This window comes from Pristiophorus japonicus, unplaced genomic scaffold (assembly GCF_044704955.1).
Source record: "Pristiophorus japonicus isolate sPriJap1 unplaced genomic scaffold, sPriJap1.hap1 HAP1_SCAFFOLD_660, whole genome shotgun sequence".
Lineage (NCBI taxonomy): Eukaryota > Metazoa > Chordata > Chondrichthyes > Pristiophoridae > Pristiophorus > Pristiophorus japonicus.
This window is the reverse complement of record NW_027254573.1, coordinates 195,864-223,373: the sequence shown is the minus strand read 5'-3', so window position 1 is coordinate 223,373 and position 27,510 is coordinate 195,864. Positions and strand designations below refer to the sequence as shown.

At 52.4% G+C, this 27,510-nt stretch overlaps 1 protein-coding gene across 2 annotated transcripts in view; it reads left to right on the top strand.

Annotated features, from left to right (window-relative positions):
* Nucleotides 1-21,895, top strand: part of LOC139255978 (uncharacterized) — a 71,561-nt gene extending 49,666 nt beyond the window's left edge. The window contains exons 4-6 of one of the 2 annotated variants that reach the window (XM_070874063.1): nt 6,719-6,762; nt 12,510-12,553; nt 21,020-21,895. In XM_070874063.1, coding sequence (XP_070730164.1) covers nt 6,719-6,762; nt 12,510-12,553; nt 21,020-21,089 — 158 coding nt within the window. In that variant the 3' untranslated portion in view covers nt 21,090-21,895. The remainder of the gene's footprint in view (nt 1-6,718; nt 6,763-12,509; nt 12,554-21,019) is intronic. The other variant, XM_070874061.1, reaches the window with a different exon arrangement.
* The last annotated feature ends 5,615 nt before the right edge of the window (nt 21,896-27,510 follow it).

Here is a 27,510-nt window from a genome sequence, read left to right as displayed (position 1 = left end):
GTCTGTAACTCATCTACTCCTTTTATCACTTTGAACATCTCGATCAAATCCTCCCTCAATCTTCCTGTTTGAAGAAAATTCCGTCCCAGTCGCTCGAGCCTATCCTTGTAACACAGACCCCCTCATCCCTGGTAACTCTGGGAATATCTCATGCCATACTTCCCAGTCAGTTGTGTTATGTCTTGAATAAAGAATCTGAACAGATACTGTAAGCTTAAAGTAATGTGTGACCGTAGTCCTTTATTACAGGTCTCAGAGTGCCCCTCCAGCCTGTGAGACCTCCTTATGTACCAGTGCTCCCAAGTGATTGTGGGATCTCTTGGGACTCCAGGGAATGAGCCCACTGGTGGTTAAACATGGTATTTACAGGTTTACATGTATATCAACACTCTTCCCATCGCCCACCGCCCCCCAAAGTCAATAGTGTAACCATTTACAATGTGAGTCAATCTGGGGCCTTCCTTTCCCTGGTTGATCGTCTCGGTGCAAATGCTGGTTTTGGTGAGTCATTTGTTGGGCCCTCGCTGGGCTGCTGTGCAGCTGGCCTTGCAGGGCTGCTGGAGGTGGTGAGTCCTGCTGGGCTGCTGCGGGTGATGGGTTCTGCTTCGTGGTCAACCGCTGGGTCGGTTGCCACTTGTGTGTGTGTGTGTTGGGGAGTCGAAAAAGGTGGAGTCTATTGTTGGTTGTTCTGGATAGTCCATGAATCTGAGTTTGGTTTGGTCCAAGTGTTTTCTGCAGGTGAGTCCATTTGAAAGTTTGACCACAAACACCCTACTCCCCTCTTTGGCCATGACAGTGCCGGGAAGCCACTTGGGACCATGTCCATAGTTCAACACAAATAAAGAATCATTAATCTCGATTTCGTGTGACACATTTGCACGATCATGATATGCATTCTGTTGAAGCCACCTGCTCTCTACCTGTTCGTGTAGAGCAGGGTGGACTAATAAGAGCCTTGTCTTAAGTGCCCTTTTCATGAGCAGTTCAGCGGGGAGAACCCCAGTGAGCGAATGGGGTCTTGTGCGGTAACTAAGCAAGACTCAGGATAGGTGAGTCTACTGTGAGTCTTCAGTTAGTCTCTTTAAGCTCTGCTTGATTGCTTGCACTGCTCGATCTGCCTGACCATTGGAAGCTGGTTTAAACGGGGCAGATGTGACATGTTTGATCCCATTGTGGGTCATGAACTCTTTGAACTCGGCACTGGTGAAGCACGGCCCATTGTCACTTCAAAGGACATCAGTCAGGCCGTACATGGCAAGCATGGCTCACAGGCTTTCAATGGTGGCAGTGGACGTGCTTGCTGACATTATCTCACATTCAATCCATTTGGAGTACGCATCTAATACCACAAGGAACATTTTTCCCAAGAATGGGCCTGCATAGTCGACATGGACCCTGGACCAGGGTTTGGAGGGTCAGGACCATAAACTTAGTGGCGCCTCCCTGGGTGCATTGCTTAACTGTGAACATGTATTACATTTGTGCACGCAGGACTCTTATGTCTGCATCGATACCAGGCCACCACATGTGGGATCTGGCTATCGCTTTCATCATTACGATGCCTGGGTGGGTGCTGTGGAGATCACTGATGAAAGTGTCCCTGCCCTTTTTTGGCACCACTACCCGATTACCCCACAAGAGGCAGTCTCCCTGTGTCGACATTTCATCTCTGCGCCGCTGGTACGGCTTTATTTCTTCCTGCATCTCTAGTGGGACATAGACCAACTCCCATGAAGCACACAATGTTTTTACAAAGGACAGTAAGGAGTCCTGGCTCGTCGAGATTCTAACCTGTCGGGTGATAACAGGTGATTACTCACTCTCGAATGCTTCCATTACCATAACTAAATCTGCGGGCTGTGCCATCTCCACTTCTGTGTTGGGCAATGGCAGCCTATTGAGAGCATCGCTACAGTTTCCTGTGCCTGGCCTTTGGCGGATTGCATAGTTGTATGCGGACAACTCTCTGGATGCGTATTTATCCCCTTACTTTCAGAAAAGAGGGATATAAGTGGCTTATGGTCGGTTTCCAATTCAAATTTGAGCCCAAGCAGATATTGATGCATTTTCTTTACCCCATAAACACATGCTAACGCTTCTTTTTCAATCATGCTGTAGGCCCTCTCAGCATTAGACAGACTTCTGGATGCATAAGCAACCGGTTGCAGTTTCCCAAATTCATTAGCTTGTTGCAATACACACCCGACGCCGTATGACGACGCATCATATGCAAGTACCAAACACTTTCATGCATCATACAACACAAGCAATCTGTTAGAGCATAACAGTTTCCTAGCTTTCTCAAAGGCATTTCTTGGCTTTTACCACATACCCATTCATCTCCTTTACGCAGTAAAGAGTGCAGGGGTTCTAACAATGTGCTAAGACCCGGTAAGAAGTTACCAAATTAGTTCATGAGTCCTAGAAACTACTGCAGCTCCGTCACGTTCTGTGGTCTTGGTGTGTTCTTGATTGTCTCCGTCTTCGAATCGGTGGGCCTGATGCCATCCGCCGCGATTCTTCTCCCCAGGAACTTCACTTCAGGCGCCAGGAAAACTCACTTTGAGCGTTTTAGCCTGAGCCCCACACAATTAAGCCGACTAAGAACCTCCTCCAGGTTCTGCAGGTGCACGATGGTGTCCCGACCTGTAACCAAGATGTCGTCCTGGAAGACAACAGTGCGCGGGACCGACTTCAGCAAGCTTTCCATGTTCCTCTGGAATATCGCCGGGGCTGAACGAATCCCAAACGGGCATCTGTTGTAAATGAAGAGACCTTTGTGCGTGTTGATGCAGGTGAGGCCCTTCGATGATTCCTCCAGCTCCTGCGTCATGTAGGCCAAGGTCAAGTCCAGCTTTGTGAACGTTTTTCCTCCCACCAGCGTCGCAAACAGGTCGTCTGCCTTTGGTAGTGGGTATTGATCCTGCAGTGAGAAACAATTGATAGTTAGTTTGTAATCACCAATGTTGGGGAAGTCCAGAACCAGGGGTCACAGTCTAAGGTTAAGGGGTAAGCCATTTAGGACCGAGATGAGAAGAAACTTCTTCACCCAGAGAGTAGTGAACCTGTGGAATTCTCTACCACAGAAAGTTGTTGAGGCCAATTCACTAAATGTATTCAAAAAGGAGTTAGATGAAGTCCTTACTACTAGGGGGATCAAGGGATATGGCGAGAAAGCAGGAATGGGGTACTGAAGTTGCATGTTCAGCCATGAACTCATTGAATGGCAGTGCAGGCTCGAAGGATCGAATGGCCTACTCCTGCACCTATTTTCTATGTTTCTATGTTTCTATGATTCTGACGGTGCCGTCTTTCTTGAGGACTGGAACAATCTGACTGGCCCAGTCATAACGGAATGTCACCTGGGCCAGGAAATAGTGCGGGGAATCCTGTTAGACCGCTCTAACGCATGTGTAGAAAATGTGCAGGAGCCCATTTTACATCTTGTAATCTGTGGAAATGAATGCTAATGGTGGCTAGCAGGATTCCCCAGTTTTCCCAGGAGCAATGTCCATTGTGCTCTGCTCACCCACATAAAGTGAGCCAGTGCTTTCAGCAGGTCGGTACGCAAAGGGCTTCTGGCTTTTCCACAGCAGCGTTTTTGATGATGGACGTGGGATTTGAGAGCTGCGGCAGTTTTGTTTTATTAGTTGTGATGCACTGCATTGGAATTATTCCACATCACAGGATTCGCCAAAGTCCAAGGCATTGTTGTTGGTATCCGTGCCCACCTTGGACCCTACACATTACACCACGGTCTTCCTGAACTCCGGGGGCTTCGAACCCCCTCAATGTGCAGTTCAGTGACCAGCGGTGAATGTTCTAATCCCTCCATTTTAAGACCATCCACTGTGCCTTAACTCTTTCAAGGAGAAGGCAGACTGGGATCATGGTTCCTGAGAGACAAAGGCTATCCTCTGAGCCCTGGTTCCTGACATCATTGTGACAAGCGGGATCAAAGACACAACATGATGCACGCAGTCACCGGGATCATTAATCTCCAAGATGCAACAATGCATTTCTAGTCCTGACCCCATCTCCAAAATACACTGGCCCAATACACCCTTACCAACATAGACCTCTGCACTAACTCAACTACCATAGCTGCCCAGCCTATTGCCTGCTAATACCTAATTCTGCACTGTCAGACGGAAACTGTCTGGTCACAGGTTGGGCCTCTACTCATTGGCATTCAGAAGAATGAGAGGTGATCTTTTCGAAACGTATAAGATTATGAGGGAGCTTGACAAGGTGGATGCAGAGAGGATGTTTCCACTGATAGGGGAGACTAGAACTAGGGGGCATAATCTCAGAATAAGGGACACCCCATTTAAAACTGAGATGAGGAGGAATTTCTTCTCTCAGAGGGTTGTAAATCTGTGAAATTCACTGCCTCAGAGAGCTGTGGAAGCTGGGACATTGAATAAATTTAAGACAGAGATACACAGTTTCTTAACCGATAAGGGATTAAGGGGTTATGGGGAGCGGGCAGGGAAGTGGACATGAGTCCATGATCGGATCAGCCATGATCTTATTAAATGGCGGAATAGACTCGAGGGGCCATATGGCCTACTCCTGCTCCTATTTCTTATGTTCATTGTTTTCGGTCCCCGCCACAAACTCCGTTCCCTAGCCACTGACTCCATCCCTCTCTCCAACTTCTGCCTGAGGTTGGACCAGACTGTTCGCAAACTTGGTATTATATTTGACCCTAAAATGAGCTTTTGACCACATATCCTCAACATACGACCGCCTATTTCCACCTCCGTAACATCACCTGTCTCTGCCCTTGCCTCAGCTCAACCGCTGCTGAAACCCTCATCCATGTCTTTGTTACCTCAAGACTTGACTATTCCAACGCACTCCGAGCTGGCCTCCCATATTATATCCTACGTAAACTAGAAGTAATCCAAAACTTGGCTGCCCGTGTTCTAACTTGCACCAAGTCCTGCTCACTCATCACCCCTGTGCTCGCTGACCGACATTGGCTTCCAGTTAAGCAACGCCTCGATTTCAAAATTCTCATCCTTATTTTCAAATCACTCCATGGCCTTGCCCCTCCCTATCTCTGTAATCTCCTCCAGCCCCACAACCCCCCCGAGATATCTGCGCTCCTCTAATTCTGCCCTCTTGAGCATCCCTGATTATAATCGCTCCACCATTGGTGGCCGTGCCTTCTGTTGCCTGGCCCCAAGCTCTGGAACTCCCTGCCTAAACCTCTCCACCTCTCTACCTCTCTTCCCTCCTTCAAAACGCTCCTTAAAACCGAAGTCTTTGAACAAGCTTTTGGTTACCTGCGCTAATTTCTACTTATATGGTTCAATGTCAAATTCTTTATCTCAAATAATACTCCTGTGAAGCACCTTGGGACATTCACTACGTTAAAGGCGCTATATAAATACAAGTTGTTGTTGTTATGTATAGGAGACAAACATAACCCACTTCAATCAGGAGGAGTCGATCGAACATCAACCAAACGGTCATGACTTGTGCAGAATTTCATTTTAAGAGAGAGACGTTCTTTGAAACTTCTGTGCTCTTTCCTGCTCATAGCATGCCAGTGTGAAGTTGTTGTACAGAAACATTCACTGATATTTATGCTCACAGCAGTGCCAGTGTGAAGTTGTTGTACAGAAACATTCACTGATATTTATGCTCACAGCAGTGCCAGTGTGAAGTTGTACAGAGACATTCACTGATATTTATGCTCACAGCAGTGCCAGTGTGAAGTTGTACAGAAACATTCACTGATATTTATGCTCACAGCAGTGCCAGTGTGAAGTTGTACAGAAACATTCACTGATATTTATGCTCACAGCAGTGCCAGTGTGAAGTTGTTATACAGAAACATTCACTGATATTTATGCGCACAGCAGTGCCAGTGTGAAGTTGTTGTACAGAAACATTCACTGATATTTATGCTCACAGCAGTGCCAGTGTGAAGTTGTTGTACAGAAACATTCACTGATATTTATGCTCACAGCAGTGCCAGTGTGAAGTTGTACAGAAACATTCACTGATATTTATGCTCACAGCAGTGCCAGTGTGAAGTTGTTGTACAGAAACATTCACTGATATTTATGCTCACAGCAGTGCCAGTGTGAAGTTGTACAGAAACATTCACTGATATTTATGCTCACAGTAGTGCCAGTGTGAAGTTGTACAGAGACATTCACTGATATTTATGCTCACAGCAGTGCCAGTGTGAAGTTGTTGTACAGAAACATTCACTGATATTTATGCTCACAGCAGTGCCAGTGTGAAGTTGTTGTACAGAAACATTCACTGATATTTATGCTCACAGCAGTGCCAGTGTGAAGTTGTACAGAAACATTCACTGATATTTATGCTCACAGTAGTGCCAGTGTGAAGTTGTACAGAGACATTCATTGATATTTATGCTCACAGCAGTGCCAGTGTGAAGTTGTTGTACAGAAACATTCACTGATATTTATGCTCACAGCAGTGCCAGTGTGAAGTTGTTGTACAGAAACATTCACTGATATTTATGCTCACAGCAGTGCCAGTGTGAAGTTGTTGTACAGAAACATTCACTGATATTTATGCTCACAGCAGTGCCAGTGTAAAGTTGTACAGAAACATTCACTGATATTTATGCTCACAGCAGTGCCAGTGTGAAGTTGTTGTGCAGAAACATTCACTGATATTTATGCTGTAAATGAATCATTGACTTTCTGTTTCTGCACCATCTCCCTAGGCCCCCCGCTGGAGAGCTTAACCCGGTGTATGCAACAGTCAGTGGTAAGAAACCCAATTCATTACTCATTCCGTTGATTAGTCCGAATAATGTTTATTGTTTTGTGATGTTTCTAAAAATCAATCGGATGAATCTTCTACTTATTGTTATCTCTGAAAAATGGAACACTTTCCCATTTCAAGCACTCAATAGCTGCATCAAGCTGGCTAAGATATAGGAGAGTCAGCTGTGGAGTAAAGCTCCCTCTGCCGGGCATCACTAATGTGCCTCACCCTCAGACTTGGAACAGAGCTCACCACTGGAACAATTTCTACTTCAATTCTTGCCACCTCTCTCAGCAATGTTGATGTTTAGTGTCCAGTGAGGGATGTGTTGTCCTGAGGTCTGTAAGAGCCACGTGGAGACGGACACACAGACACAATCTCCATCCCTCCAGCCACGGCCGATTTCAAACCCACTCCCACTGGTGAGCAGACAGAGTTCAGTTACCCCCATTGGAACGTTAACCTTGGAGTTGATGCTGTGTAGATGTGTTGCAGCTCACTGCTCCCAGGTGAAGCAACGGACACAGGGTCAAGCTCTTTCATATGTGAACATTTAATGCTGCATTTATACCACACAAACCAGACTCATGATGTAGTATACGTGGGGAGTGACGCAGTGTGTGTGGGGAGTGACGCAGTGTGTGTGGGGAGTGACGCAGTGTGTGTGGGGAGTGACGCAGTGTGTGTGGGGAGTGACGCAGTGTGTGTGGGGAGCGACGCAGTGTGTGTGGGGAGCGACGCAGTGTGTGCGGGAAGCGACGCAGTGTGTGTGGGGAGCGACGCAGTGTGTGTGGGGAGCGACGCAGTGTGTGTGGGGAGCGACGCAGTGTGTGTGGGGAGCGACGCAGTGTGTGTGGGGAGCGACGCAGTGTGTGTGGGGAGCGACGCAGTGTGTGTGGGGAGCGACGCAGTGTGTGCGGGAAGCGACGCAGTGTGTGCGGGAAGCGACGCAGTGTGTGTGGGGAGCGACGCAGTGTGTGTGGGGAGCGACGCAGTGTGTGTGGGGAGCGACGCAGTGTGTGTGGGGAGCGACGCAGTGTGTGTGGGGAGCGACGCAGTGTGTGTGGGGAGCGACGCAGTGTGTGCGGGAAGCGACGCAGTGTGTGTGGGGAGCGACGCAGTGTGTGTGGGGAGCGACACAGTGTGTGCGGGGAGCGACGCAGTGTGTGGGGAGCGACGCAGTGTGTGTGGGGAGCGACGCAGTGTGTGTGGGGAGCGACGCAGTGTGTGTGGGGAGCGACGCAGTGTGTGTGGGGAGCGACACAGTGTGTGCGGGGAGCGACGCAGTGTGTGGGGAGCGACGCAGTGTGTGTGGGGAGCGACGCAGTGTGTGTGGGGAGCGACGCAGTGTGTGTGGGGAGCGACGCAGTGTGTGTGTGGGGAGCGACGCAGTGCGCGTGGGGAGTGACACAGTGTGTGGGGAGCGACGCAGTGTGCGTGGGGAGTGACACAGTGTGTGTTTGTGTGTGTGTGGGGAGTGACGCAGTGTAGGATAGGCAAGCAGAGTTATGGATGAGCTAAAGTTTATGTTGGACGGAGGATGTGAGGCCAACCAGGAGAGCACTGCAATAGTCGAGTCTTGAAGTGATAAAGTCAGGGTGAGAGTGTCCGCAGCAGGTGGCCAAAGATGGCCGATGGTTTTTTAATCGTTCAAAAGCATTTATTGCCCTTGGGAAGGTGCAGCCCGTGAGGTGATGCTACTCCCACAGTGAGTATATTTTTTGGTCGCAGTTTGTTACAACTGTGTGTCTTGCTCGGTCATGTCAGAGGGCAGTTAGAACTCAACCACATTGCTGTGGTCTGGAGTCACATATAGACCAGATTTCATTCCCTAAAGGACATTGGGGAACCAGAATCTGGTAGTTTCATGGTCACCATTACTGATACTAGATTTTTATTGCAGATTTATTTAATTAGAACCATAGAATAGAATCCTAGAATGGTTACAGCACAGAGGGAGGCCATTCGGCCCGTCGAGCCCGTGCTGGCTCTCTGTAAGAGCACTTCAGTGAGTCCCTCTCTCCCGCCCTCTCCCCGTAGCTCTGTAAACCTGTTCCCTTCGGGGACTGACCTATTCCCTTCTGAAAGCTACGATTGAATCTGCCTCCACCAAGCTTTCAGGCACTGCATTCCAGATCATAACCACTCGCTGCGTCAAAAGGTTTTACCTCATTGGTTCTTCTGACAATCACCTTAAATCTGTGACCTCTGGTTCCCGACCCTTCCACCAATGGGAACAGTTTCTCTCTATCTACTCTGTCTGGACCCCTCATGATTTTGATCACCTCTCTCAGATCTCCTCTCAATCCTCTCTGCTCCAAGGAGAACAACCCCAGTTTCTCCAGTCTGTCCATGTAACTGAAGTCCCTCATCCCTGGAACATTCTTGTAAATATTTTCCGCACCCTCTCTAAGACCTTCACATCCTTCCTAAAGTGTGGTGCCCAGAATTGGACACAATACTCCAGTTTAGGCTGAACCAGTGTTTTATACAGGTTCATAATAACTTCCCTGCTTTTGTACTCTATGCCTCTATTTATGAAGCCCAGGATGCCAAATACTTTTTTAACCACTTTCTCATCCTGCCACCTTCAACGATTTGTGCTCATGTACCCCCAGGTCTCTCTGTTCATGCACCCACTTCAGGATTGTAACCTTTAGTTTATATTTCCTCTCCTCATTCTTCTGATCAAAATGTATCACTTCACACTTTTCTGTGTTAAATTTAATCAGCCACCTGTCCGCCCATTTCACCAGCCTGTCTATGTCTTCCTGGTCTGTCACTATCCTCCTCACTGTTCACTGTACTTCCAGATATTGTGTCATCTGTACATTTTGAAATTGTGCCCTTCACCCCCAAGTCCAAGTCATTAGTATATATCAAGAAAAGCACTGGTCCTAGTCTCGTCCCCTGGGGAACACCACTGTATACCTTCCTCCAGTCCGATAAACAACCGTTCAATGGGGAAAGATTGGATTTACTGCGGTTGTTTCCTTTGGAACAGAGGAGACTGTGGGGACACCTTATCGGTGTGGATAAAATTATGAGGGACCTAGATAGAGTGGATAGAAAGGACCTATTTCCATTAGCAAGAGGGGTCAATAACCAGGGGACATCGCTTTAAAGTCATTGGTCGGAGGTTTAGAGGGGACTTGAGGGGAAATTTGTTCACCCAGAGGGTGGTGGGGGTCTGGAACTCACGGCCTGAAAGGGCGGGCGATGCAGAAACCCTCACCACATTTAAAAAGTACTTGGATGTACACTTGAAGTGCTGTAACCTACAGGGCTACGGACCTAGAGCTGGAAAGTGGGATTAGGCCGATAGCTCTTTGTCGGCCATCGCCAACACGATGGGCCGAATGGCCTCCTTCTGTGCTGTAAATTTTGATGATTCTATGGGGCTGAAATTCGCCCCTCTCCTGAAGGCCTGTTACCACCGTAAATCAGCGGCCCCACTGCGGAGTGGAGTGGCCGGGGACTTTTGCTGGAATGGCTGCTGCTAGCCCAATTGCTCTCCCAAGTTTTCCCGGCGGTGCCCCGATCCCACCCTTACCACCCCTCTGCTGCCGATCGGTGTTAAACACATCATCACCGTGCACACTGCCGATCCAACCCCCCGATAGCGACATTCCCCTGGGAAAATCTTCGGCCCACTCGGCGGTGCCAAAACAACCTTTTCCCGGTGGCCCGGTGAGGCTGTGGCCTTTTGCAGCGGCCGTGCAGCTTCCCTTAAAGGGGAGGACCCACTGCCGCTGCCGCCATGTTTTTCTTGTCGGCCGACTGCCAGGTCAGCCCGACAATTATACCGCGGGTTCGGCCGGGCCACCAACAGGCAGCATGGGGGCCGCTGGCCCGGTCGAGACCCTCCCTGGTGCCCCTGTGGACTGAAGTTGAAGGGGACAGTTGCGGTGACACGTGGCGTGATGATGTCATCGCGGCGGTGAATATGCACCGCCCCCAACATCCGCCCCTCAGTTGCTGTCACCGCCACGTTTTTGCCGCTCCGGTGTAGTCATCGGCCCCATTATGATCGACTTCCGGATAGAAACAAGAAAAAACACAGAGCGTAATTTCCCGAAAGAGTCGACCCGAACTGCAGCTGTGGTAAAAAATATCGAAACGGGATGCGTGCGGGGGGCATTGTGTGCCCCTATGACTCTATGACACTCTCCTTTTCCTGTCACTTAGCCAATTTCATATCCATGCAACTGTGGGGTGTTCGACAGATAGAGCGAGGGGCGAGGCTATGGAGGGATTTGAAAATAAGGATTAGCATTTTTAAGTCGAGGTCTTGTTTAACTGGAAGCCAATGTAGGTCAGCGAGCACAGGGGTGATGGGTGAGCGGGACTTGGTGCGAGTTAGGACACAGGCAGCCAAGTTTTCGATTACCTCTCGTTTACGTAAGGTAGAATGTGGGAGGCCAGCCAGGAGTGCGTTGGAATAGTCAAGTCTAGAGGTAACAAAGGCATGGATGAGGGCTTCTGCAGCAGATGAGCTGAGGCAAGGGCGGAGACGAGTGATGTTACAGAGGTGGAAATAGTGAGGTACAACGTCTGGGTAATGTTGCCGAGGAGTAACATGTAGATGTGAGAAAGGAGGGGGCCAAGGATCCAGCTTTGGGGGAGGTTTGAGAAGAGAAGCTATTGATGCAGATAAGTGGAAGCACTGAGCTGGAGGAGAGATGTTGGACGATGATTGTGTGGGTCGACTGTGTCAAAGGCTGCATAGAGGCCGAGGAGGGAGAATGCAGCATGGACACAGTCACACAGAATGCTGGTGATGACGTTGGCTCGGGCCATTTTGGTGATAAACATGGACGTTGCATTGGGTCTGTCAGCGGCTGGCCTGGAGATCGAGGAGGTGGAGGGTGTCACAGAGAGGAAAAGCACAGATGTGCTTATATCTCGAGTCTGGCACCCACTCTGACTCTGCCCAGCTACTACACTTTCACACCTACTTGGCCATACCTGAGGAGACCCGTCTTTTCTGTCTCCACTCACGAAGCAGTCTGTGACAGAGTTATGCCACGTGCTGAAGCCAGGAATCCAGAGTGGGCCGAGCACAGGGACAGACATGGCCATTGTGGGTGAACATCACAACATTGAGCTTTTGTTCAATCAGATCCTTTCAAGCCACCACTGGAGACATTTGTAACATTAGTATTACTTCAGTCCGCTGATGCCGCAAGCAGGCCTCGGGAGCCGAGGTTTGCAGGGGAAACACCTTCGTCACTTTGTCCATTGAAAGGAGATAACAGCTCGAGTGGGCACAGCACTTTTACCTGTTGCAGCTTCTGTAAAGTGCAGGGTCTCATCGATGGCACATACACAGCCAACAAGACCCATAATGACTATCCCAAGGTGGGCATCTATAGCAAAGGCTTCTATCCATCATTGTACAGGTGGTGTCAGACCACAAGTACAGGATCATTCAGGGGAATGTGCACCAGTCCAGCCTGGAGTGACAGCCTGGATTATGGGCTCAAGTCCCTGGAGTGGGGCTTGAACCCACCATCTTCTGACCCCGAGGTGAGAGTGCTACCCACTGAGCCACACCTGACTCCCGTGGTGTACAGTGTAGAGCACTGACAGAGTGTGTGGCTTATCACCACATGTATGCTGCATGGTTTGCTGCAGGTTGCTGAGTGGGATACAGTCGAAGAGTATTTGACCACACTGGTTTCACTGTGATTATCAGTCATACATGTGGCAGCTATAATAAACTCACACAGGTTCTTATATTTCAGCTGCAACCCAGACTAATAAACAGGCAGCCGCAACCTCGACTGTGGTGAGTACTGAGCAACAGCTTTTATACCGATATCCTGCTGTTAAATACACCTCATCACTTCCTCTCCAGCCCTGGACGTTATAGTGTGTTTCTTTTACTTATGACCAGTGTTCTTCTGAAGGAGCTGACTCTTGCTGGGAAACAGTTTACAAATGACAACAGCCCCTCCCGATATCACACCAAGCAACTGTTTATCATGTGTAGCTTGGACAGTACCAGTAACCATGGCAGTGAGTGAGGGAACATAGGAACAGGAGCAGGCCATTCAGCCCCTCGAACTGTTCCGCCATTCAATCAGACCAGGGCTGATCTGTATCTCAACTCCAGCTACCCGCCTTGGTTCCGTAATCCTTAATACCCTTGCCTAACGAAAATCTATCAATCTCAGTTTTGAAATGTTTAATTGACCCCCCCAGCCTCAGCTTTTTTGGGTAAGTTCCAGATTCCCACTGCCCTCTGTGTGAAGAAGTGTTTCCTGATTTCACCCTGAACGGCCGAGCTCTAATGTTAAGGTCATGTCCGGACTCCACCATCCAGAGGAAATAGTTTCCCACAGTACCTTCCCTATCAATTCCTCGGATCATCTTAAACACCTGAATTCCATCACCCCTTAATCTTCTATACTCGGGAATACAAGCCTGGTCAGTGCAACCTGTCCTCATAATCTAACCCTTTTAGTCCCCGAATCATTCTGGTGAATCTCCACTGCACCCCCTCCGAGGCCAATATCCTTCCTGGGTGTGGTGCCCAGAACTGAACGCAGTGCCCCTGATGTGTTGTAACCAGAGTTTTATCCAAGTGTAGAATAACTTCCGCCCTTTGTATTCCAGCTCCCCTGAGATAAAGGCCAACATTCCATCAGCCTTTGTAATTATTGTTTGTACCAGTCCCCTGGGTTTTATGATTTCTGTGCATGGACCCTTAAATCTCTCGCTCCTCCACAGTTCCTAGCTTCTCGCCATTTAAAGATATTCTGATCTATCTCAGGTGGAGCTCGGGTGGAGCTGAGTAACACGTGGTGCATCCCTTTAAAGCCATAAGGTCGAATTGCCATACCTTGTTCACGGAAACAGAAATTCATCAGTGTGATCGTGTGACTCTGAACAAGCATTGAATTCGTTGTCATTTACAAAAACTAATATTGAATTTCCTGCTGTAGCAAAGCCTGTCATCTGGGTCACTAGGCGACTCTGATAATGTCACTGACCAGCTCCAGCCGTTCGAAAGTGGAAGCTTTTTCAATGCCTGGGTCCATATAAACAACATCTACAGACTCTCCCTTATCGAGCACCTTAGCTACCACCTCAAAAAATTCAACTAAGTTCGTTAGACATGAGTTCTGCTTTACAAATCCATGCTGGCTCTCTCTGACCAGCTCATATTGTCCAAGTGCTCAGCGACCCTCCCTAATAATAGGCCCAGCCTGATCCTGAACTCACGTGACTTTCACAGGTTGGGGTCTAGTTTGACTCCCGGGCCGGGGACTAGTGGTCAGATGACCAACTGAGGGAGTGATGGTCAGGTGACTGACTGAGGGAGTGATGGTCAGGTGACTGACTGAGGGAGTGATGGTCAGGTGACTGACTGGGGGGGGGGATGGTCAGGTGACTGACTGGGGGAGCGATGGTCAGGTGACTGACTGGGGGAGCGATGGTCAGGTGACTGACTGGGGGAGTGATGGTCAGGTGACTGACTGGGGGAGTGATGGTCAGGTGACCGACTGGGGGAGTGATGGTCAGGTGACTGACTGGGGGAGTGATGGTCAGGTGACCGACTAAGGGAGTGATGGTCAGGTGACTGACTGGGGGAGTGATGGTCAGGTGACTGACTGGGGGAGTGATGGTCAGGTGACTGACTGAGGGAGCGATGGTCAGGTGACTGACTGGGGGAGCGATGGTCAGGTGACTGACTGGGGGAGTGATGGTCAGGTGACCGACTAAGGGAGTGATGGTCAGGTGACTGACTGGGGGAGTGATGGTCATGTGACTGACTGGGGGAGTGATGGTCAGGTGACTGACTGAGGGAGCGATGGTCATGTGACTGTTCCAGTGGTGCCGAGCTCCCCTCCTCCCTGCGATTGTGAGCCACCGGCCTCATTTAAATCTGTCGTTCCATGGCCCGTGGGTCGGGTCGGGTCGGTGTGAGCACAGCCCAGGCTCCTGCCCGCTCCCACCCGAAATGGCAATCGGGGTCCCAATGACATTGTGACTATTACTGCGGTGGGAATACTCTGAGCCCGCTGGGTGTGACTGGACCCTGGGTGATGGTGGGTCAGGATGTCAGTAGGGAGAGAAGGGATAACGTAAGGTGCTCCTGTCCCTGAGTGAGGGCGAAGCCTCCGGCTTCAGCCTGTCCCAATCCCTCTGCTCCCAGGCACAATCATTTCCAAGCGGCTCCCCTCCAAAGGCTCTCGGGGTTGTGTCTGTGGGCCCTCCTGTCCCGGCCTCCTCTCTCCTGTTAAGTCGCACCTTATTGTGCAGGCAGAGGGACGGTGAGCTGCTGGAAGGGTCAGGAGCAGGTGCCGCAGATTATCGGTGTGTGTGGGCACCCGACACGAGGCTGGGTTTTGTTCAAAGGGATTGTCTCTGTGAAACCCTTTGTGTGTTTCCCAATCTACTAGTTTCCCACTAACCTTGGCCACCAATGCATATAAGGTGGCCAAGGTTAGTGGGAAACTAGAAGATTGGGAAAATATTAAACGACAGCAAAGAATAACGAAGAAAGCAATAAAGAAAGGAAAGATAGATTACGAAGGTAAACTTGCGCAAAACATAAAAACAGATAGTAAAAGCTTTTACCGATATATAAAACGGAAAAGAGTGACTAAAGTAAATGTTGGTCCCTTAGAAGATGAGAAGGGGGATTTAATAATGGGAAATGTGGAAATGGCTGAGACCTTAAACAATTATTTTGTTTCGGTCTTCACAGTGGAAGACACAAAAACTATGCCAAAAATTGCTGGTCACGGGAATGTGGGAAGGGAGGACCTCGAGACAATCACTAACACTAGGGGGGTAGTGCTGGACAGGCTAATGGGACTCAAGGTAGACAAGTCCCCTGGTCCTGATGAAATGCATCCCAGGGTATTAAAAGAGATGGCGGAAGTTATAGCAGATGCATTCGTTATAATCTACCAAAATTCTCTGGACTCTGGGGAGGTACCAGCGGATTGGAAAGCAGCTAATGTAACGCCTCTGTTTAAAAAAGGGGCAGACAAAAGGCAGGAAACTATAGGCCGATTAGTTTAACATCTGTAGTGGGAAAAATGCTTGAAACTATCATTAAGGAAGAAATAGCGGGACATCTAGATAGGAATAGTGCAATCAAGCAGACGCAGCATGGATTCATGAAGGGGAAATCATGTTTAACTAATTTACTGGAATTCTTTGAGGATATAACGAGCATGGTGGATAGAGGTGTACCGATGGATGTGGTGTATTTAGATTTCCAAAAGGCATTCGATAAGGTGCCACACAAAAGGTGACTGCAGAAGATAAAGGTACGCGGAGTCAGAGGAAATGTATTAGCATGGAGATAGAACTGGCTCGATCTGGCTCAGCCATGATCTTGTTGAATGGCGGAGCAGGCTCGAGGGGCTAGATGGCCTACTCCTGTTCCTAATTCTTATGTTCTTATGTTCTTATGTGTGTGCGTGTGTGTGGGGAATGTGTGTGTGTGGGGGGAGTGTGTGTGTGTATGTGTGGGGGGGGGGGAGTGTGCGTGTGTGTGTGGGTGGGGAGTGTGTGTGTGGGTGGGGAAGGTGTGTGTGTGTGTGTGTGGAGTGTGTGTGTGTGTGTGTGGGTGGGGAGGGTGTTTGTGTGTGTGTGGGTGGGGAGTATGTGTGTGTGTCGGTGGGGAGTGTGTGTGGGGAGTGTGTGTGTGTGTGTGGGGAGTGTGTGTGTGTGTGGGTGGGGAGTGTGTGTGTGTGTGTGTGTTTGTGGGTGGGGAGTGTGTGTGTGTGTGTGTGTGTGGGGAGTGTGTGTGTGGGTGGGGAGTGTGTGTGTGGGTGGGTGGGGAGTGCGTGTGGGTGGGGAGTGTGTGTGTGTATGTGTGTGAGGGTGGGGAGTGTGTGTGTGGGTGGGTGGGGAGTGTATGTGTATGTGTTTGTGGAGAGTGTTTGTGTGTGGCTCAGTGCCAGTGACAGTCAGCAGCCAGAGTCTGTGCATGTTGCAGTGAGGCCTCGGACAGGAAGCTTTAAAAGAGCAGGAACCGGTCTGAGTGCTTTGTCACAGTGCAATTATGAGGATATGTTGCATGAACTTGGCTTGTATTGTCTGGGGTTTCGAAGGTTGGGGGATGATTTAATCAAGGGTTTAAAGTGAGAAAGGGACTTGCTATAAATTTGACTTGTGGGGCCGGAGGAACAGGAAGGTCCCTCCACACTCTCTCCGCCAGTAATCCCCCTCCCCTCGTCCCTCCGCCAGTAATCCCCATCCCTCCCTCTGCCAGTAAACCCCCTCCCTCCATCCCTCCGCCAGTAATCCCCCTCCCCCCCTCCCTCCGCCAGTAATCTCCCTCCCCCCGCTCCGCCAATAATCCCCCTCCCCCGTTCCGCCAGTAATCTCCCTCCCTCCCTCTGCCAGTAATCTCCCTCCCTCCGCCAGTAATCCCCCTCCCTCCCTCCCTGTGTCAGTAATCCCCCTCCCCCGCTCCGGCAGTAATCCCTCTCCCCTCCTCCCTCCACCAGTAATCCCCCTCCCTCCCTCCGCGAGTCATCCCCCTCCCTCATTCCTTCCCTCCACCAGTAATCCCCCTCTCTCCCTCCCTCCGCCAATAATCCCCCTCCCTCCGCCAGTAATCTCCCTCCCTCCCTCCCTCCGCCAGTAATCCCCCTCCCCCTCCTTCCGCCAGTAATCCCCCTCTCTCCCTCCCTCCGCCAGTAATCCACCTCCCTCCCTCCGCCAGTAATCCCCCTCCCTCCCTCCCTCCACCAGTAATCTCCCTCCCCGCTCCCTCCCTCCGCCAGTAATCTCCCTACCTCCCTCCCTCCGCCAGTAATCCCCCCTCCCTCCCTCCCTCCGTATACCCCCTCCCTCCCTCCCTCCATAAACCCCCTCCCTCCCTCCCTCCCTCCGTAAACCCCCTCCCTCCCTCCCTCCGTAAACCCCCTCCCTCCCTCTCTCCGCCAGTAATCCCCCTCCCTCCCTTCCTCCTGCCAGTATTCTCCCTCCCTCTGCCAGTAAACCCCCTCCCTCCCTCCCTCTGCCAGTAATCCCCCTCCCCCCCTCCCTCCGGCAGTAATCCCCCTCCCTCCCTCTGCCAGTAACCCCCCTCCCTCCCTCCCTCTGCCAGTAAACCCCCTCCCTCTCTCCCTCTGCCAGTAATCCCCCTCCCCCCCTCCCTCCGCCAGTAATCCCCCTCCCTCCCTCTGCCAGTAAACCCGCTCCCTCCATCCCTCCGCCAGTAATCTCCCTCCCTCCCTCTGCCAGTAATCTCCCTCCCTCCGCCAGTAATCCCCCTCCCTCCCTCCCTCTGCCAGTAATCCCCCTCCCCCGCTCCGGCAGTAATCCCCCTCCCCTCCTCCCTCCACCAGTAATCCCCCTCCCTCCCTCCGCCAGTCATCCCCCTCCCTCCCTCCTTCCCTCCACCAGTAATCCCTCTCCCTCCCTCCCTCCGCCAATAATCCCCCTCCCTCCCTCCCTCCACCAGTAATCTCCCTCCCCGCTCCCTCCCTCCGCCAGTAATCTCCCTACCTCCCTCCCTCCGCCAGTAATCCCCCCTCCCTCCCTCCGTATACCCCCTCCCTCCCTCCCTCCCTCCGTAAACCCCCTCTCTCCCTCTCTCCGCCAGTAATCCGACTCCCTCCCTTCCTCCTGCCAGTATTCTCCCTCCCTCCGCCAGTAATCACCCTCCCTCCCTCCCTCTGCCAGTAATCCCCCTCCCTCCCTCCCTCCGCCAGTAATCCCGCTCCCTCCCTCCCTCCCTCTTCCAGTAATCCCCCTCCCTCCCCTCCCTCTGTCAGTATTCCCCCTCCCTCCCTCCGCCAGTAATCCCTCTCCCCCCCTCCCTCCCTCCGCCAGTAATCCCACTCCCTTCCTCCCTCCTGCCAGTAATCCCCCTCCCTCCCTCCCTCCCTCTGTCAGTAATTTCCCTCCCTCCCTCTGCCAGTAATCCCCCTCCCCCCTCCCTCCCGCCGCCAGTAATCCCCCTCCCCCCCTTCCTCCCTCCGCCAGTAATCCCGCTCCCTCCCTCACTCCCTCCTGCCAGTAATCACCCTCCCTCCATCCCTCCGCCAGTAATCCCCTTCCCCCTCCCTCCCTCCGCCAGTAATCACCCTCCCCCTCCCTCCGCCAATAATCCCCCTCCCCCTCCCTCCGCCAGTAATCCCCCTCCCTCCCTCCCTCCGCCAGTAATCTCCCTCCCTCCCTCTCTCCGCCAATAATCCCCCCCCTCCCTCCCTCTGCCAATAATCCCTCTCCTTCCCTCCACCAATAATCCCCCTCCCTCCCTCCACCAGTAATCCCGCTCCCTCCCTCTCTCCCTCCGCCAGTAATCCCCCTCCCTCCCCTCCCTCCCTCTGCCAGTATTCCCCCTCCCTCCCTCTGCCAGTAATCCCCCTCCCCCCCTCCCTCCCTCCGCCACTAATCCCGCTCCCTCCCTTGCACCGCCAGTAATCTCACTCCCTCCCTCCCTCCGCCAGTAATCCCACTCCCTCCCTCCCTCCCTCCTGTCAATAATCACCCTCCCTCCATCCCTCCGCCAGTAATCCCACTCCCCCCTCCCTCCCTCCGCCAGTAATCCCCCCCCCCCCTCCCTCCGCCAGTAATCCCCCTCCCCCTCCCTCCGCCAATAATCTCCCTCCCCCTCCCTCCCTCCGCCAGTAATCCCCCTGCCTACCTCCCTCCACCAGTAATCCCCCTCCCCCTCCCTCCGCCAGTAATCCCTCTCCCTCCTTCCGCCAGTAATCTCCCTCCCTCCCTCCGCCAGTAATCTCCCTCCCTCCGCCAGTGATTCCCCTCCCTCCCTCCACCAATAATCCCCCTCCCCCCTCCCTCCGCCAGTAATCCCCCTGCCTACCTCCCTCCACCAGTAATCCCCCTCCCCCTCCCTCCGCCAGTAATCCCTCTCCCTCCTTCCGCCAGTAATCTCCCTCCCTCCCTCCCTCCGCCAGTAATCCCCCTCCCCCCTCCCTCCCTCCGCCAGTAATCCCCCTCCCCCTCCCTCCGCCAATAATCTCCCTCCCCCTCCCTCCCTCCGCCAGTAATCCCCCTGCCTACCTCCCTCCACCAGTAATCCCCCTCCCCCTCCCTCCGCCAGTAATCCCTCTCCCTCCTTCCGCCAGTAATCTCCCTCCCTCCCTCCGCCAGTAATCTCCCTCCCTCCGCCAGTGATTCCCCTCCCTCCCTCCACCAATAATCCCCCTCCCCCTCCCTCCACCAGTAATCCCCCTGCCTACCTCCCTCCACCAGTAATCCCCCTCCCCCTCCCTCCGCCAGTAATCCCTCTCCCTCCTTCCGCCAGTAATCTCCCTCCCTCCCTCCCTCCGCCAGTAATCCCCCTCCCCCCTCCCTCCCTCCGCCAGCAATCCCCCTCCCCCTCCCTCCGCCAATAATCTCCCTCCCCCTCCCTCCCTCCGCCAGTAATCCCCCTGCCTACCTCCCTCCACCAGTAATCCCCCTCCCCCTCCCTCCGCCAGTAATCCCTCTCCCTCCTTCCGCCAGTAATCTCCCTCCCTCCCTCCGCCAGTAATCTCCCTCCCTCCGCCAGTGATTCCCCTCCCTCCCTCCACCAATAATCCCCCTCCCCCCTCCCTCCGCCAGTAATCCCCCTTCCTCCATCCCTCCACCAGTAATCCCTCTCCCTCCCTCCCTCCGCCAATAATCCCCCTCCCTCCCTCCCTCCCTCCCTCCCGCCAGTAATCCCGCTCCCTCCCTCCACTCCCGCCAGTAATCCACTTCCCTCCCTTCCTCCGCCAGTAATCCCCCTCCCCCCTTTCCCCCCCCCCCACCCTCCACCAGTAATCCCCCTCCCGCCAGTAATCCCCCCCCCCCTCCCCCCACCTCCCGCCAGTAATCCCCCCCCCCCTCCCTCCCGCCAGTAATCCCCCTCCCCCCCTCCTGCCTGCCAGCTCACCCTCCCGCCGTGTTTGGGCAGGACAGCGATGGGGCCTGTGCAGAGCAGGCCTGAGAGTTAGAATCTCCCGGGCCTCACGGTGTGAAGGGCCTGATGGTCTGCCGTACGTCCCAGCCCCCAGCTCTCACTACTCCCGCCTCGAGTTAATGTCGAGGGTCAGACGTGAGCAAAGGCCACTGAGACCAGGTACCAGAGGCCCCCGGAACGTTACTGAGGGCCAGTGCCTTTAGCAGGACACTGACGGAACCTCAGCTTATGTATAAATGAGAGGGGATCCCGGCTCTGCCTCTGATGTGGGTTGATGGGTTTGTGCTTTAAGTAAGTGCGTGGGTTGGGGGAGAGGCCTGTTTCCGTGTGGTAATCTGTGTATTTATGTATGTCACTGTGTTTCAGTCGGAGGAAGGAGAGCTGTATTACGCCGATATTCAGTTCCTGCGACAGAAAACCGTGGGCCCGACATTAATAATCAGTGAGGAGACAACCGAATATGCTGCCATCAAACGCCCATAGTGACTGGGAATACATTCTTTAGCACCTACAAGTGGTTTGGTGAAGGACAGTGTTTGTGGCCGGTACCTCCGATCCCACAGGACCTCAACAACAACAACAGCTTTTATTTATATAGCACCTTTAACGTAGTAAAACGTCCCAGGCACTTCCCAGCGCGTGATAAGACAAAACAGATAAATTTGACACTGAGCCACATTCGAAGAAATTGCGGCAGATGACCAAAAGCTGGTTAAAGAGGTAGGTTTTAAGGAGCATCTTAAAGGAGGAAAGAGTGGTAGAGAGGTGTTCACTGGGGTTTATTGGTATTTCTGCTCAATAATTATTGTCGAATTTCCTCACCAAAGGTGCAGAGCCCTGTCAGACTGAAGTCCCATAGGTCCCGGGGCCCATCCCTCCCTCGCCCCAGGTGACCATTCTTCACACGTGAGCCTTTGGGGCATCATTCTATCCTCACTCACTGCCCACACTTTCTGTCAGGGGTCACTAGGTTGTGGTTAGAAACAGGAATCCTCACCCGCTCCCTGACTCAGCTACACTGAGGTAAATGTATGTGTTTCCACTGGGACCCTGTCTCAGGATAGATAGTGGGACCCACACACACCACTGGGACCCTGTCTCAGGATAGATAGAGAGACCCACACACACCACTGGGACCCTGTCTCAGGATAGATAGTGAGACCCACACACACCACTGGGACCCTGTCTCAGGATAGATAGTGAGACCCACACACACCACTGGGACCCTGTCTCAGGATAGATAGAGAGACCCACATACACCACTGGGACCCTGTCTCAGGATAGATAGTGAGACCCACACACACCACTGGGACCCTGTCTCAGGATAGATAGAGAGACCCACACACACCACTGGGACCCTGTCTCAGGATAGATAGTGAGACCCACACACACCACTGGGACCCTGTCTCAGGATAGATAGAGAGACCCACACACACCACTGGGACCCTGTCTCAGGATAGATAGTGAGACCCACACACACCACTGGGACCCTGTCTCAGGATAGATAGTGAGACCCACACACACCACTGGGACCCTGTCTCAGGATAGATAGTGAGACCCACACATACCACTGGGACACTGTCTCCGGATAGAGAGACCCACACACACCAATGGGACCCTGTCTCAGGATAGATAGTGAGACCCACACACACCACTGGGACCCTGTCTCAGGATAGATAGTGGGACCCACACACACCACTGGGACCCTGTCTCAGGATAGATAGTGAGACCCACACACACCACTGGGACCCTGTCTCAGGATAGAGAGACCCACATACACCACTGGGACCCTGTCTCAGGATAGATAGAGAGACCCACATACACCACTGGGACCCTGTCTCAGGATAGATAGTGAGACCCACACACACCACTGGGACCCTGTCTCAGGATAGATAGTAAGACCCACACACACCACTGGGACCCTGTCTCAGGATAGATAGTGAGACCCACACACACCACTGGGACCCTGTCTCAGGATAGATAGTGAGACCCACACACACCACTGGGACCCTGTCTCAGGATAGATAGTGAGACCCACATACACCACTGGGACCCTGTCTCAGGATAGATAGTGGGACCCACACACACCACTGGGACCCTGTCTCAGGATAGATAGAGAGACCCACACACACCACTGGGACCCTGTCTCGGGATAGATAGTGAGACCCACACACACCACTGGGACCCTGTCTCAGGATAGATAGAGAGACCCACACACACCACTGGGACCCTGTCTCGGGATAGATAGTGAGACCCACACACACCACTGGGACCCTGTCTCAGGATAGATAGAGAGACCCACACACACCACTGGGACCCTGTCTCAGGATAGATAGTGAGACCCACACACACCACTGGGACCCTGTCTCAGGATAGATAGTGAGACCCACACACACCACTGGGACCCTGTCTCAGGATAGATAGTGAGACCCACACACACCACTGGGACCCTGTCTCAGGATAGATAGTGAGACCCACACACACCACTGGGATCTCCCTGGTCTGTTTGCCTCAGTACCACACAGTGCACTTTCCCACCAAACCATCAGGGGTGATTCTCTGTTACTAAAATTGAATAAATAAAATTGAATGTTCTCTAACTGTGCCAGTGAGCAATAACATGCTTCTTGACTAGAATCTGGGAGCACGAGTCTGGTTGTGATTCAATTGGCTTTACGGTAATGAATTGCTATATCCACATCGCCCAGGTCTTGTGTTAACGGAGAGAGAAATGACCTGAGTTTTGCCAAATAGCGATATCTGGTCACTTCAATGGGCTGATGTTTAGTGTCCGGAATAAATAAAACATTAATTTGATGCAGGATTTGAGCCAATCAGAGACTGGTTTAAAGCATCTGGGAGAAAGGTTATTTAAATTTACAATAAAAAGCTTAAAGCGATGCATTTATCAAATGGCAAATAAAAGTTAAAATAATAAGTGTAAGGATAGCTCAGCTCATCGGCTTCCAAAGAGCGACCTCAAATCAGACACATTTCCAGTGTCAGCCGTGGATCAATGGGCAGCTCTCTCGCCTCTGTGTCAGCAGGTTGTGGGTTCAAGCCCCACTCCAGAGACTTGAGCACATAATGGAGGCTGGCACTCCCAGTACTGTGGGAGTGCTGCACTGTCAGAGGTGCTGTCTTTTGGATGAGATGTTAAACGGAGGCCCCGTCTGTCCTCTTAAGAACATAAGAAATAGGAGCAGGAGTAGGCCCCTCGAGCCTGCTCCGCCATTGAATAAGATCATGGCTGATCTGATCATGGACTCGGCTCCACTTCCCCGCCCGCTTCCCATAACCCCTTCTTCCCTTATCGGTGAAGAAACTGTCGATCTCTGTCTTAAATATATTCAATGACCCAACTTCCACACTCTCCAGCCACGGGAAACAACCTCTCAGCATCTGCCCTGTTAATCCCCTTCCAAGTCTTTTATGTTTCAATGAGATCATTTCTCATTCTTCTAAACACCAGAGAGTATCGGCCCATTCTACACAATCTCTCACCATAAGGCCGTTGTATGTAAACAGTCCCATGGCACTATTTCGAAGAGCAGGGGAGTTATCCACGGTATCCTGGCCAATATTTATCCCTCAACCAACATCACTAAAAAGATTATCTGGTCATTATCATATTGTTGTGTGTGGGAGCTTCCTGTGTGTAAATTGGCTGCTATGTTTCCTACATTACAACAGTGACTACACTTCAAAACTACTTCATTGGCTGTAAAGCAGTTTGGAACATCCTGAGGCCATTAGAGGAGCTGTATAAACACCGGAACAACACTTTCAGATACACCAGGAAAAGAGGGTAACCTTAGGACAGACATTGGGATCGGCTTCTTCACACAGAAGGTGATCTTCTCTCAGAGGGTTATAAATCTGTGGAGGCTGGGTTATTGAATATATTTAAGGTGGAGATAGACAGATTTTTGAGCGATAAAGGAATATAAAGGGTTATGGGGAGCGGGCGGGGAAGTGGAGCTGAGCCCATGATCAGATCAGCCATGATATTAAATGGCGGAGCAGGCTCGAGGGGCCGAATGGCCGACTCCTGTTCCTATTTCTAATGTTCTTATGTAACAGCTGGAATGTTTTCCCAGGCCACTGGATTCATTTAAGGAACAGCTGGATGGGACATGAGGGCTGGTGTTCTGGAGGGATGAGTCCAAGTGGGCCGAAGAGTTGTCTTCATCCAAACCCAATAAGCCTTTCTTTTCTTTCTTGTCCTGTTTTCAATGTGTTCTGGCTGCCCCAATGGACAGGGCGGGTAAACCGGAGAAATTCAGCACTTGGTGCCGTCTTTTGGAGTGGGGCTCAAGTGGCCTCATCATCGGGGCACAGTGGGCATCACTAGCGGGGCGGAGTGGGGGCAGGGGTGAGTGACCATCACTAGCGGGGCGGAGTGGGGGCAGGGAGGAGTGACCATCACTAGCGGAGCGGAGTGGGGGCAGGGGGGAGTGACCATCACTAGCGGGGCGGAGTGGGGGCAGGGAGGAGTGACCGTCACTGGAGGGGCAGAGTGGGGGCAGGGGGGAGTGACCATCACTGGAGGGGTGGAGTGGGGGCAGGGAGGAGTGACCATCATTGGAGGGGTGGAGTGGGGACGGGGAGGAGTGACCATCACTGGAGGGGCGGGGAGGAGTGACCATCACTGGAGGTTGGGAGTGGGGGCGGGGAGGAGTGACCATCACTAGCGGGGCGGAGTGGGGGCAGGGAAGAGTGACCATCACTGGAGGGGCGGAGTGGGGGCAGGGAGGAGTGGGGGCAGGGAAGAGTGACCATCACTGGAGGGGCGGAGTGGGGGCAGGGGAGAGTGACCATCACTGGAGGGGCGGGGAGGAGTGACCATCACTGGAGGGGCGGAGTGGGGGCAGGGAGGAGTGACCATCACTAGCGGGGTGGAGTGGGGGCAGGGAAGAGTGACCATCACTGGAGGGGCGGAGTGGGGGCAGGGGGGAGTGACCATCACTAGCTGGGCAGAGTGGGGGCAGGGAGGAGTGACCATCACTGGAGGGGTGGAGTGGGAGCAGGGAGGAGTGACCGTCACTGGAGGGGCAGTGTGGGGGCAGGGGGGAGTGACCATCACTGGAGGGGTGGAGTGGGGGCAGGGAGGAGTGACCATCACTGGAGGGGTGGAGTGGGGACCGGGAGGAGTGACCATCACTGGAGGGGCGGGGAGGAGTGACCATCACTGGAGGGTGGGAGTGGGGGCGGGGAGGAGTGACCATCACTAGCGGGGCGGAGTGGGGGCAGGGAAGAGTGACCATCACTGGAGGGGCGGAGTGGGGGCAGGGAGGAGTGACCATCACTAGCGGGGCGGAGTGGGGGCAGGGAAGAGTGACTATCACTGGAGGGGCGGAGTGGGGGCAGGGAGGAGTGACCATCACTAGAGGGATGGAGTGGGGGCAGGGAGGAGTGACCGTCATTGGAGGGGTGGAGTGGGGGCAGAGAGGAGTGACCATCACTGGAGGGGCTGAGTGGGGGCAGGGAGGAGTGACCATCACTGGAGGGACAGAGTGGAAGCAAGGAGGAGTGACCATCACTGGAGGGGCGGAGTGGGGGCAGGGAGGAGTGACCATCACTGGAGGGGTGGAGTGGGGGCAGGGAGGAGTGACCATCACTGGAGGGGCGGAGTGGGGGCAGGGAGGAGTGACCATCACTAGAGGGGCGGAGTGGGGGCAGGGAGGAGTGACCATCACTGGAGGGGCGGAGTGGGGGCAGGGAGGAGTGACCATCACGAGCGGGGCGGAGTGGGGGCAGGGAACATAAGAAATAGGAGCAGGAGTTGGCCATACGGCCCCTCGAGCCTGCTCTGCCATTTAATACGATCATGGCTGATCCGATCATGGTCTTAAATTTATTCAATGTCCCAGCTTCCACAGCTCTCTGAGGCAGTGAATTCCACAGGTTCACAACCCTCAGAGAAGAAATTTCTCATCTCAGTTTTAAATGCGCGGCCCCTTATTCTACTATCATGCCCTCTAGTTCTGGTCTCCCCTATCAGTAGAAACATCCTCACTTTGTCAAGCCCCCTCATAATCTTATACGTTTCGATAAGATCACCTCTGAATTCCAATGAGTAGAGGCCCAACCTACTCAACCTTTGCTCATAAGTCAACCCCCTCACCTCCGGAAACAACCGAGTGAACCTTCTCTAAATTTCCTCCAAAGCAAGTATAACCGTTCGTAAATATGGAAACCAAAACTGCACGCAGTATTCCAGGTGTGGCCTCACCAATACTCTGTATAACTGTCGCAAGACTTCCCTGCTTTTATGCTCCATCCCTTTTGCAATAAAGGCCAAGATTACATTGGCGTTCCTGATCACTTGCTGTACCTACATACTATCCTTTTGTATTTCATGCACAAGTTCCCCCAGGTCCCGCTGTACTGCAGCACTTCGCAATCTTACTCCATTTAAATAAGAACTTGCTCTTTGATTTTTTTTCTGCCAAAGTGCATGACCTCACACTTTCCAACATTATAATCCATCTGCCAAATGTTTGCCCACTCACTTAGCCTGTCTATGTCCTTTTGCAGATTTTTCGTGTCCTCCTCACACATTGCTTTTCGTCCCATCTTTGTATCATCAGCAAACTTGGTTCCGTTACACTCAGTCCCTTCTTCCAAGTCGTTAAACTAGATTGTAAATAGTTGGGGTCCCAGCACTGAACCCGACAGCACCCCATTAATTACTGATTGCCAACCCGAGACTGAACCATTTATCCCAACTCTCTGTTTTCTGTTCGTTAGCCAATCCTCTATCCATACTAATATATTACCCCCAAGGTAGGAGTGACCATCACTGGTGGGGAGGAGTGACCATCACTGGCGGGGAGGAGTGACCATCACTGGCG